The 13,845-nt window shown below is 42.7% G+C and overlaps 1 protein-coding gene across 4 annotated transcripts in view; it reads left to right on the top strand.

Annotated features, from left to right (window-relative positions):
- ptprea (protein tyrosine phosphatase receptor type Ea) overlaps window positions 1-2,404 on the top strand; it is a 64,833-nt gene extending 62,429 nt beyond the window's left edge. For all 4 annotated transcript variants that reach the window (XM_010868658.5, XM_034292889.1, XM_010868651.5 and 1 more), the window contains one exon: window positions 37-2,404. In XM_010868658.5, coding sequence (XP_010866960.2) covers window positions 37-111 — 75 coding nt within the window. In that variant the 3' untranslated portion in view covers window positions 112-2,404. The remainder of the gene's footprint in view (window positions 1-36) is intronic.
- Window positions 2,405-13,845: the final 11,441 nt, after the last annotated feature.

Genomic DNA, 13,845 nt, shown 5'->3' with positions numbered 1-13,845 from the left:
AAGTTAAATTAAACATTCTTCTAACTCTTTCTACAGGAACAATATGACTTTTGCTATCGGGTGGTACAAGATTTTGTTGACATTTTCTCAGACTATGCCAATTTTAAATGACGGAATATTTGCCTTAAACATATTTTTGTTCAATGTTGTTTTTTAAATGCCAGTTGGTCTGGATTTGTGTTAACAGCATCCTGTCCTTAACAGGATTAAATGATCTTCTATTTTGCTATGCACTTGTCCTCACCGTAACTACAAATCCATCCTTCATTCTATACTGTACGTTGATAGACAACATTTTTTAATGCCAAAATTGAGAAAAATAATGTATATTTCACATCATGTATAATAATTATTTTGTCATGAAATTCAAGTATTATTTTAACTGTGCTCTCTTCATTCCATTTTTTTTGTATGATACTGTACTTTTGCTAAAACCATGTTTATTCAAACTGTTTATTTTTGATTTGCCACACTTGTAATATTTTTGAAAATGTAGCTATTGTAAAAGTATTTATGTATTGTTGCAGACCTTCCATAACTGCATTCTGAGAACGTTATGTGAATGTTAAAATATTTTATTTATGTAAAACTAACTTCTGACATTTATTAATGACTTCTATCTGTGATTAGAGGTGATATCGTCTGTAATTTCGTTGGAAATAACCCATTTCAAATATGAAGGTCTTTACAATGCAAATATAACAAGTGCATAGCTCCGCCCACATTGTGGAAAATACCAAAATATGCAAAGCATGGATATCAAGTTAAACCCTTATTAAAGACTGACATTTTAACAAAAATATTAAGAAGTAGTTAGTTTCCATTAAACATGATAAACATAATCCACAAATGTTTTAATCCAATGCGATTTATCGTAAATTCACACATTGATGTTTGGTGTGGAAGACCCTGGGATTTTGAGCCCGCAATCTTGGTGTTGCAAGGACTCTGATCTACTGAGCCATTCAGGGACCACTTTACTCCAGTGGTGAAATGTAACCTGCACATATAATAACAACAACACACAAGTAATACGCTAGTCCTGCTACATCAATACTACGATTTGCCTATGGTCAACTTTTACTAAGGCAAATGCTTTGCTAAAGTGACTGCACGTTCTGAGGCAAACGTACATTGCCGAACATACGGCCAAAGGACATTACGTATTACATGTCAAATAATGTTTTAAACTGAAAAGTTACATTCACAATGTGTATATATTTTGTATTGCTTTTAAGCAGTAGATACATCTTAAATGGTGCAATCCGTAAGATGTCGTTGTGCCAAAATCAATTAAGTAATTAAAAATAATTATCTCGATTCAACAGGGACAATGTCATAGGATTAAAAGACGTGAATACATCTAAATTAACATTAGATTGATTTAAATGCATTTGAACACTAAATAGTATAAAGAAGCACAAATGATCGTTTCATTTTAAGTAACGCTCCTCAAAATATAGGCAATATATTAATCCCAATAAAATAAATTAGTATTTCGTCCACTGTGTTATAGTTTACATGCTAGCCCCGCTCTCACCTTCTGCGCATGTCCTCATGACATCATGGCAATTCAACTCTGGTCCGATGAAACGTCTGATGTTTGCCTTCCTGGTAGTAGTGACTGCACTCACCTGTTGTCCCAGTAAGTCCGAATCAGTCCATTATTTGACGGAGAGTATTAAAAGCGGAAATGTTTCAGCCCTCTAAGACTGAAATATAATAGCACTGCATTTCACCGTTGCCATAGTTTTAAAAGTATAGATCAGGTGGGGGCTGGGTGCCCCAGCGGAGCATTACCTCAACCATCAGCTGTGCTTCAATATCGGGCACCCTAATTCGTCTCTTAAATTACCTGAGTTCCGACAGACCAGCGGCCCACTCGCCTTTTCTCTCAAAACCTGTTGACATATTTTGTCGGTAGATGCAACATCAGGAAACACTAACCATATCAAATGTACCTTAAAAAAAGGTACAATGTCCCTTACACGCAAAAGGTGGGACCTTAACTGGGAAGGATGGGCTCATAGTAATGCCTGGAAGGGAAGTGGACTGGTGTATAATACATCACACACACGGTCCTACAGTGTTAAATTCAATTCCATTAATTCCGCTCCAGTCACCACAAAGAGCTGCCCTCCTCTCAGAAACCCCCTTTGACATATTGGAAGACAGAGCTACGTCTGATTGTTGGAATATTTCTGGTAGTTTTGTGAGATGCAAACTGTCTCTTTCCAATCTGGAGGAATTGCCCAAATTAATTCTCTCTGCCTCTTTTTACAACTGTTTATTGACAAAGTTTTAGGTCAGACCTATTAGTCTTTTGTTTTCCTTTCAATGTCCGTCTCTAAATTCTCAATGTCTTTTAAGAGCTGGGTTGCAATATTAAAATCATTGAAAAACACGTTTTGCTCCGTTATTTACTTGTGCGTGTATTCAAGTGCTTGACTCGGCACTGCCATCTAGTGGGAAAGAAAGGATTAATTATGTCAGTAGTTTCTTCATGATTTATATGAACCAGTAGATGTCCCTGTTTAGTAACGTTCGACTCGCAATCCTACAATCTGATCCTTTTCTAAGGTAAATCTACAGACATGGTTCTGTCCTAAAATGAAACCGCATCCCATGTAGTGCCCTACTTGTGACCAGACCCCTATGAACCCTGGTCAGAATTAGGGCACTATGTAGGGGATAGGGCATAATTTAGGAAACTCGTTTTTAGTGCCATTCTACTAAAACATGGTATCAGGCTGATTATGAAATACCTGCTTGAACAAGTAATACTGCCATCAGTATGACGATTAAGATTTGCACCACCTTAAATTACATACGTGAGCTTCTTCTAACTACTGGGGAATGGTTAAGGAGTGCAGCATAGCAGTATTTACACAGCAGATGTATTTCCAATGGTCTAATAAACTCACCGACCTGTCTTGGTTACTGTAGAAAAACCTACAACTACTGCCAGACTGGTCTTGGGTACTGTAGAAAAACCTACAACTACTGCCAGACTGGTCTTGGGTACTGTAGAAAAACCTACAACTACTGCCAGACTGGTCTTGGGTACTGCGTAACATCTACACTACTACCAATGGATACCCGTGTCACAGGTCTGCTCTCACTTTTCAGGAGCAGACGTGTGTTCATGGGATTAATATTCTATATACACTGTGTAAACATTGCTATGGTGGTTTTGAATTAATTCCAGCCTAAGATACTCTTTCATTTCAATTCTAGTCAACGTGTCCGTGGTAATAGAAACTGCTTTTGAATCAACTCCGCTTAATTGATCAGTTTCAGCACTGATTGTTAGGAGGCTCTGATGGATTGAGTTCAGTGGAGAGGGAGCCACCAACCTATTCCTCTCTGCTGTGAATCATGGGGGTTTTGCCTCTTGTTTCAACTTTGGCATTTTGTCTCTCTGTTTGCCCACAGTTCTCTGACTGTTTTCTTTAGGGGACATTTTAATTTCAGTATTTACAAACTGCAGGGTGCTACCGTGAAAATGAGTACTTGTTTCTGCCAGAGCCCTGTAGATAATGTTTCAAGTATAAGTAATAGAATTGTGCATTGGGGGAAGTGAATGACTCAGGCTAAGACTTCTTGTGGGAGTACAATTGACTGTTTCAACGTTGTCACCTCTAGTACAGCCTGATATATTCGTGTGCTGAAATAAGATTATTATTTTATACATTTATAATTTACAGCATCATTTAGTTAATTTTGTGAAGTTGAATTCCTGGTTCCACACGTTTTCCCAAAGCGATTAGGAAGCATATATAGCTTTACTGTTTATTCCGATCTACAGATTGCATGTTCAGTAATGTTATATATCTGTTCCCATGAAACCAGATCTTTGCTCATTACGGTTTTTATTTAATTCTATGGCTTAACCACAAATCGTCTCTTGTATGTGTGTATATTTTCCCAATTAGTTCAACCGTAGCTTTTCCTGGGAGACCGTGTATACCCTTACTTTGTTTACCACAAATTAAACTCTGCCTAATTCTTTACTAGCCACTGAGTCCCACGCTGCATTCTATAGTGTTCATTTATGTATTTTAAATAATTGAAGATCAGGGACTCCTATACGCGAGGGCCTCATCTGCATGAGAATTACGGTAAACAATTAACTTTTTTACCAGCTTTTTTTTTTCTTCTTCTCCTGTTTCCCACCCGTACGCAGAAGTGCAGAGGCTAGCATGAATTTTAATAAATACTCAATACAAATTGGGTGCAGACCTTTCTTTAGAAACTGCCAATGCGGATGAGAGACAATCAGCTGAATTGGCATGGACAGGACAAAGAGGGATGCCGACAGCCAGGGTATGGACGCCGTGAGTGTCATCTATAAGTATGCAGGGATAAACGAAACCCAGTCTCGTCTGTCGACACATGAAACGCGCAGCTAATATTACGAGGTGTCCACGTGTCGTAAAGAAACAACTCACTTCCTACAGTCCCCACTTTACCTTCGCTGATGTGTTACTCTGTCGCCCGGACTTGAATTATACTTGATCACGCGGCAGTGCCGGTACTTATCACGAAGTCTTGCCCGTAATTATCGCGAACAATGGCCACCTAATGACTTTTTTTGTTGTGTTTACGTTCCTCGACACAGGGAAGCCGAGATAATGGTATTAGCAGAAAGGGGGTGTCTCTGAAGACCTCCCTCTAAGGCTGGAGCTGCCGATTACAGATGCTCTTTGTGGTGTTGTTGTTCTGGAGTGCCTCATGTGCAGGGGGAGAAAGGTTGCACTTTAATTATGTAGTATGAAAAGGATCTCAACTCTTCTTTTTTTCCTTTGAAAGGATAAAGTCCTTTTAAGGACTAAGAGTAGTAAGAAAAAAAATCAGTTTTTATTTGGCATTAACTATTTGTAAAAAAATTATGAAACAAAATATAGTCTTTAACATCACATGTGATGAAAAAATTCTAATAGAAAAAAACTGAATTCCAGTACGTTTCCGTAGCTGTATAATTGTATGTTATGCCAAACAACTCTAGTTAATCAGATTTTATCTAGAATACATATTTTTTAATCATTTCTGTCTCAGTGAAAGTCTGGGCAAAGACTACACATACTACCAATGACTTAATGCAATGTTTTCATTTTATAGAAATGAAGAGAAAAAAAGAAGAAAAAAACACAATGAAAGAAGTGAGAATTGTCAGTTCTGAAGACACACGCCCCGCTCCTCTGGGGTACACCAGAGAAAGCAATTGGCAAGCGATCTTTGAAAAAAAAAAAGAAACGAAAGGAAGAAAGAAAACAGGATAGAAGCAGCAGCAGAATGAAGATAAAAAAGACTTGGTGCTCTTTTTTTCTCCTGATGGTTGGCAACAAGAAATAAGCTGGTGATAGAGAGGAATATCAGATAGGTCATCTGTTGGATAATGAAAGAAAGAGACTGGTTTGGAAGGCAAGGTGATTCAAAACCCCACAGGAGTCTTCTTCTTGGTTCACTGTGGGGGAAAAAAAAAATATGACATCAGGTTGATCTATAGTTTATAAACTGACCAAAATAATTAGCATTCAAATTAGATATGAGGACTCGACTTGACAGAGGGAAGGAGAGAGACAGCAGCCAGTTAGACTTTAGAGGGGACTCTATTCCCCTGGCTCAGTCTCTGTCTATGACGGGAAAAAAGTGACTATTGTCTGAGTCTTCTCATAGTATTTCAATGCTAAATAAAACGAAGAATGAAACATGGTTTGCTGAAAACGTTAAAACATGAGTTGAGCGGCGAAAAGTTAAATTTCACTGAAGTGCCACCTAATGTCTGTTTAGACATTTAATTGGATCTGTTATCTTATTGGCAGGATCGTTGCCGTCGGTTTATGTCCTCATCCATTTCCTTTTTCTCAGTGGCAGGTTTCCTCTCATTCAGCATCTCTGGCCTGATTCCAATTCCTATGAGCTTTTTGTCTTGAAAATTCCAACCACTACAGAGTAGGGTTTCGGGCCACCGATAGTTCATGGAAATCCTGTGCCTATAATCGCTCTATTCCACATGTATAATGACCGGGCTTCACTGCACTCCTCTCTTGGACAGAGCAGCATGCAGAGACAGAGCGCACAGGCAGTGTCGTAGGATGAAATCCAAGCGGCTGCCTGAGAGGGCATTGTTGGAACACAAGGGTCCTGGGCCTGGGAGAGATATGGGGGCTTTAGCGACATGAGTTGAAGGCTGTTACTAGAGGAGATGATTGGGGATGACCAGATTAGTAGTGTCGGGTTGGAAGGCTCTGGGAAAAAAAAAGTCTGGCAGAAGCCCTCATCAAGTTTATCTTCCTGCGCATGGCAGCCCGCAAATAAGCCTACAACAGTAATTCTTTTGGGCCATGGAGTAGAACCTGTAGATCTCCTCTGGCTGTCTCTCTCTCCCCTGTCTCTTAGTGGTTGTCCCTGTCTCCCACCTCTCGTCCCTGTCTCCCACTTCTCTCCCCTGTCTCTTAGTGTGTCTCTCCCCCACCTCTCTCTCTGTCTTTATCTCCCCTGTCTTTTATTGTCTCCCTCTCCCACACCTCTCTCTCTGTCTCTCTCTTCCCTCTCTCTCCCCCTTTCTCTCTGTCCACCTGTCTTTCTCTCTCTCTCCGTGTCTCTCTCTCTCTCCCTCACTCTCTATTGGTATCTCTCTCTGTCCCTATCTCGGCTTCTCTCCCCACCTTTCCCTCCCTGTCTCCCCCCCTTGGTGCCCTCTCCATCCCCTTCTCTCTCCCCCTCACCTTTCTTTCTTTACTTTCCCTTTCTCTCTCTCTCCCCCTTTCTCTTTTCACCCCCCACCCCCCCTCTTGCTCTCACTCTCCTCTCCCAGTGCTCACATACTGTCACATACCAGGGTAGGAACAGAGCAAAGCAGAGTGGAGTGCTGTCAGAGCAGATAGGTCTACGGGGACTTCGCAGGCCACTGGATGCCGCCTGGAAAAGGAACTTTGATGTAAGCTTGTAATCGCAGCACTACAGGCTCAATTGCTTAGTTGACAAACACCAAACAAAGCTTGTCAGTCAAAGCGCAACAAACAAACAAAATAAAAATGCCTTAGTTATTTGCCAGACAGTGAGTGGTGAGACTTCAAAAGGAATACTGTACAACTAAAGGCTGGCACTACAAGAACATAGGAGTTGCCTCTTTGTTCACAGGCTTTGTGACTTGTCTTAAGGTAAATGTTCATGTGAAAGGAGATTTGGTAAAAAAAAAAAAAAAAAATCTGGGGATTGACAAAATACACCTTGGTTTTTCCAAAATAAAATTTGGAGTATTCCTGGAATCAGAAGAGAATAAAGGGGAAATGCAGAATCCACATTTTCGGGGGAAAACTAAGGAAGTTGTTAAAATGTTCTATAATAGGTCGTACGAATGCCAAATGCTTTGAGTTAATCTGCGTGATCAAAGACAAAATTACATTTCCAATCAACATGAAAGTCACCAACTTGCCGGAACCCCCCCCCCCAAAAAATAAAAAACCGGGGCTTTCTGTCCGTAACCACGGGAAACCCTCCTAACGACGGGAAGTTCAGATGATTTAGAAATCAAATGAAAGGTGATGCTGATTCCATTTGAAAGGCCTCTGCTGCTCCGTCGTCAGAGTGAGTATCAGCAGCCACGTTGATTGAGAAGTGGATGGTGGAAGGAGACGTGTGTCCCTCCATCAGTCAGTCAGAAGGACTCAGCAGCCAACACGACGCTTTCATCTTTAATTAGGGCCCATGTTTGAAGCCAGGCAGTCACTCATTCCAAACTTTGACAGATTTTTTTTATTATTTTTTATTATTTTCAAAGCTGACAGTTAACAGACAAGGAAAGGCAGTGATGTCCTTAAGGACCCTGTTGCCCACTGAATTAAATATGTAGTATGAAAATGATTGACTCATTATGCCATGAAATAACTTTTAATTACCAAAACCATTCACTAATTTGGGACCTAGTCCGTCCGTGTTGCAATTGACTGACATGTTGAATATGATCAGATTTCAGTGGGTAAAAAAAAAAGAAAAATGGGAACCGATTTTTGATCAAAGCAGATCTTGATTGTGAGTGGTTCATGTAAAGTATTTGATCATTTCAAACGCTACAGCGCATACACTATACTTTATGAGGGATAACACTGAAGCAGAATTTATACAAATAAAATGTATAGATAAATTACAGAGAGAGCAAAGCTAACAAAACAATGGAGAACGTAATGACCTCAAAGATCCGTGTTGAAGTCGAAGACGTGATTGTTTATCACGGTCTTCTCCTACAAGCTGTGCTGACATTCCAGGAGAACGTCTGCTTAAAACATCAGTGGATCCCCTGAGTCTCCCCTAACCTAGCCTAACGCAATCCTGCACCATCCATCCAGACCTGAAAATCAGCCCTCCCCTTCGCCAGGACATGAAGGTGGAGCAGTGGATTGGGGACACTGGTGCCTAGGTGTCAGGTGATGAAGACACATCGCACCCGGTCCCATTTACGTTTTGAATTAGCCTAAGCAAATCACTGGATCACACACAACCGTGGCACCCGTGGAACAGCCATCGGGAGAAATCGAGTTATGCCCCATAAGACTGATGCCCAAAGCAGCGTTCTGGCCGGGTATGTGGCAGGGCACTAAACGGCTTGCTGTTTCGACCTTCTTAAGTAGCCAAATCTTTATTGAGTGTTTGACCACTGGGACATTTTAGCCTTTGAGAAGGTTGTCGTAGTTACTATTGCTTTAGTGGATAGGGCTCCAAAAGGACGTTCTATTAACTTGTTTGGACTCTAACTGTTGTGTTTCATATTTGATTCAGTCCCAGCGGGGAGTGTCTGCTGTGACTTTTCAGCCTGGACTTCTCATACTTGACGAAGGCGAGCCGGGGATGTTTTAAACCACCCTTTTCCTGTGTCTTTAGATTTGACCTGCCTTTATTTCTTTCTAAGGGTCTGGCCGTATGTCTTTCTGAAGGGCCACTTGAAGAAAAAGACAATGGTTTACTGGTCCAAATACTGTACTATTTCTCCTGTCATGAACTGCAATGCTTATGCAGACTTTGGTAAATCTTAGTCATGAAAGTATTCTACAATACCCCAAAGTCAACTAGTACACACCACATTGGGTATTATTCTCCAGTACACAACAGTTCACTAGTATAGCACATTGGGTTGTATTCATCAGTAAACTGTAGCAGGTTCTGGTGGTGTTGGTGTGGAATCACATTTGAAGTTCTAAATGAACAGTAGTTGTGTATATATACCGCGGACACCCTAAGTCAATAAGATACAATAGCTGTGAAAATGTATTGATGGAAATGTATCTAATGATTACATTTCACGTGCGTACATCAGGCCTTCTGAAACTGACAAGGGCACGTTAGGTGGGGTATGAAAATAGCATGCATCCATTTCACACAAACACACTTTTGCCACACGTGTACGTCTTTGTTTATCTGTGTGTGTGTGTGTGTGTGTGGAAGAGGACAATTAAAAGTGCCCGGTATTTGACATTTGACTCTTATTAGATTATCAAATTAGAATCATATGTTACACTTTGTCTTTCATAACAATTGATTTTAATATTCCTCACAATTGTCTATATGGCCATTTTAAATCGGACATAACAAATTCTTCAGTACCAAATTCTCAGAATTTTTTATTATCTGAATTGGACATAATTTTGGATAAATTCTCCACTCACCGTCCAACGTGTGTAATAAACCTGCCTACCACAGGGTGGCAGTATTAAGCTGTGTTTAAACTACCAGGCAACATCACAGAGACCTGTTTTTGTTATACAGAAACACACTTGATTTGATGAACAGGGTAATGATGCACTGATACCAGGGAAACGTCTAATAAATGTATAAATTCAGTGGATTTACCGTATGTTGCAACTTCAGCTAAAGCATCGCGATATATTATGATGTCGTATTAAAACGATGTGAGGTGTGGTTATAGTTTTACTGCAAAACAACAAACACAAGCCCAGCTGCGTTTAATACTGTGAAAGGGAATACACTTCAATTTTAGTCTTCAGCAACAGACCCTGTGTCTGCGGCGGAACGAGCACTTAGACTGAACACAGTATAATTGAAAGAATAGCTTTCAGCGTGCACTTTTAACGTGCACTGTAACGCCAGAGTGGAGTCAGAACAGAACGTGTTCCAGATCCTCCTAACAGGCAGGGTGGTTATTGGCTGGTCGGGAACACCACGTCCCAGGCAGAGATTCCTGCACACGGAGACAGATTTGGGGTTTGGCCAACCTCCAGGAATGTTCAATGTTGTGCTCTCCGTATCTCTAAACATTTCGTTGCATTGCATTGCCGAAATATTCCCCAGGTCAGGTGGAAATATGACACGGCCGGCATAGAACGTGGGAGTGTCGTGTGAAAGCGCCGGGCCGGTGCTGCGTCGGTGCGATCTCTCAACGCGTGCACCTTTAGCTTCAGAACCGCACGCCCCATGCAGCACATGGGTCCGGGAAGTGTTTGCTAACGTCTACGGGAGAACAAAGACGTGTGGGCGTTTGTTTAATGCTCGCACAAAAGGTCATCGCAAAGGTCGCACGCAGCTTTCCTCCCAAAGAAAATCTGTTCACTGCCACGTAATGACGCTAATTGTTTATCGACGTTTTCTTGTTTGTTTGTGTGTTCGTAGATTGGATGCCCGCTGGGTTTTAGACGACAGCTTACCGCTGTCTCCTAAATATAACTGTCATTTTTGGATGTGAAATAACTATTATTGCTTATATAATGTGCTTAATGAAACAATGCCCTGCATTCATACTGTATATGGCGGTGGAAAATGATTTTAACAAACATGTAAAGGCCACCTATTCATTTGTGAACCTCGGTAATAACGTGTGTCTGAAGTGGAAGTTTCCATCTCCATGTAGGTGTGTCCAAACTTTGATGGGTTCGGTACAGTTTTATACCACTCGAGTTCTTTGTGAGATTAGCAGCGTGTGAGCTCTTTGTATTCGGAGATCAGGCAGTGAGCTGTGGAAGTTGTCGGGAGAACAAGTAAATCTAAAATATAGATGAGCATGCCCTGATTTTGATGAGCTTTCTGCTACGTATTTCAGTCACAGGCAGTTAAGGGCTATGAAGCCTATTTTGTTGGTGAGTGGCTCGCTCATTGGCTGCCGGGGCTGAGAGGAGCCGAGCTCATCCGACTCCCCCCGGCCTTACCTTTCCCTGGCCTCTTTCGTTTTGGGGCCAGTGCATTTGCATATCTAAATTATCCCTGGCTTATGTAAGGCCCCCTTCTGAAGTAGCGTTATATAATCACACATTCATAAATGTAGTGAGACGTATTTAAGTGGGGCCGTCTCTCGCACGGCCTGAGTGCTCGACGTGTCTCTGCCCCACATGAATACCATCCGAACGTCCTCATCCGGGGCTGGATGATAGCGAGGGGCCCGGAGAGACGGAAAGATCTGGCCTACTGCTTCAGAAACAGAGCTCCAAATTGCTGTGTCTCCATAGTCACTGAGGGAGTCACTCAGGTGGGAGCCAAGGCGAGAGACCAAAGGGATACAGAAAATGAAAGAGACCCAGGGAAATAGAGAGAGAGAGAGAGAAAGGGGAAAGAGAGGGGAGAGAGGGGAGAGAGAGAATAAGAGTCACACACTGAGAAAGAGAGTGAGAGGAGATAAACTGAGTAAGAGAGAGAGGGAGAGTCAGAGAGAGGGAGAGTCAGAGAGAGGGAGAGTGTTTGAGGCACAGGGGGCCATTGCTCCTATTATTCTTTGCTCTATTGTGAGGTGGAATGAGTCCGGTGTGGAGAGCCCCAACTCCCTTTTCTCTGATCACCTGAGAGACATACTGTACAGAGAGAGAGCGAGAGAGAGAGAGAGAAGGAGAGCGATAGGGACAGAGAGAGAGAGAGAGGGACAGAGAGCTGTGCGGTTTAAACCTTGATAAAACTCATTATGTCCGTCCAGGGAGAGCCAGGGAGAACCAGGGACATGTTCCTCGAGCCCCGAAGTGGCCGTGCTGCGGCCCCATCCAGGAGCCTGAGCTCAGGCCCTCTCCATCTCTCAGAGGGCTTGCCTTTCTTCCATCTCCACCTGCTAGTCTTGTCTGGATGATCCCACTGTTGGGATATGTCAGGCTTTTCAGAACAAGTGGGAGAATTACTGAGGCCAAAACATATTCTACAACTGAACATGCAGTCTCTACAGAGCCAGGTCACAAACAGATAGGCAGGTATGTGGACAGACAGACAGACAGGTATTCAGATAGACAGGAAGGTATATAGACAGACATGTATTCAGATAGACAGGCAGGTATATAGACAGACAAACAGGTATTCAGATAGACAGGCAGGTATACAGATAGACAGGTATTCAGATGGACAGGCAGGTATATAGACAGATCGACAGTGAATACAGAATAAGGGAAATGGAAATAACATTTGGACAGGTTGACTGATGTCCTTCAACTTTCAAAGGCTCAATGCATTCATGTCACTATACAGTGTCTATATTCTGTTCTGTGTCCCTGTCTCTCTCACTCATTTTGCTCTTAAACTCGCTCGCTCTCTCCCTGTCCCTCTCTCTCATGTCAGTATAATCCCTGTCCCTCTCTCTCATGTCAGTATAATCCCTGTCCCTCTCTCTCATGTCAGTATAATCCCTGTCCCTCTCTCTCATGTCAGTATAATCCCTGTCCCTCTCTCGTGTCAGTATAATCCCTGTCCCTCTCTCATGTCAGTATAATCCCTGTCCCTCTCTCATGTCAGTATAATTCCTGTCCCTCTCTCATGTCAGTATAATCCCTGTCCCTCTCTCTCTCATGTCAGTATAATCCCTGTCCCTCTCTCTCATGTCAGTATAATCCCTGTCCCTCTCTCTCATGTCAGTATAATCCCTGTCCCTCTCTCTCGTGTCAGTATAATCCCTGTCCCTCTCTCTCGTGTCAGTATAATCCCTGTCCTTCTCTCTCGTGTCAGTATAATCCCTGTCCTTCTCTCTCATGTCAGTATAATCCCTGTCCTTCTCTCAAATGTCAGTATAATCCCTGTCCCTCTCTCTCGTGTCAGTATAATCCCTGTCCTTCTCTCTCGTGTCAGTATAATCCCTGTCCCTCTCTCTCATGTCAGTATAATCCCTGTCCTTCTCTCTCATGTCAGTATAATCCCTGTCCTTCTCTCTCATGTCAGTATAATCCCTGTCCTTCTCTATCATGTCAGTATAATCCCTGTCCCTCTCTCTCGTGTCAGTATAATCCCTGTCCCTCTCTCTCATGTCAGTATAATCCCAGTCCTTCTCTCTCGTGTCAGTATAATCCCTGTCCCTCTCTCGTGTCAGTATAATCCCTGTCCTTCTCTCTCGTGTCAGTATAATCCCTGTCCCTCTTTCTCATGTCAGTATGCTCACAGCCCAGGAAGATGCCGGACAGCCAAACATCTTGGCCTTCTCAGTTCCTGTTCCCGTAACACAGGGACATCCGGCCAGCCTGCCCTTGATGGCTTGATTTCCCTCGTTTGAGTTCAACCGCGGGAGGTGATGCTGTCGTTGTCAGATCAAGTTCATTACTGTAGAAAGTCCAAGCGGGCCGGACTTAGCAGGGTCCTGATTTACTGGGGCCACTGCGCAGCTAGCAGGAGCTTGGACTTAGCAGGGACACCTTTCACTTTGAGGGAGGCCAAAAAAAAAAAGGAAAAAAAAGAAGTTAAACCGCAGCCCCCGACGGCACCGTTTTGACTGACCTTCATCATCAGAGCATGTCATCAGTGGGGGACCGTGCCTGTACCCACGTCTCCCCCCGCCTCCCCCCTCCTCCCCCCCGGCCTCCCTCCCGCTTCCTTCTCTGTTCCCGCGTAGGCAGCTTTTGATCAAGCCGGACTCCGGCTGCTCTGCCATAGCAGCAG

This window comes from Esox lucius, chromosome 6 (genome assembly GCF_011004845.1).
Source record: "Esox lucius isolate fEsoLuc1 chromosome 6, fEsoLuc1.pri, whole genome shotgun sequence".
Taxonomy (NCBI): domain Eukaryota; kingdom Metazoa; phylum Chordata; class Actinopteri; order Esociformes; family Esocidae; genus Esox; species Esox lucius.
Note: the sequence above shows the minus strand (reverse complement) of the source record. Positions and strands in the feature narration are given on the sequence as shown.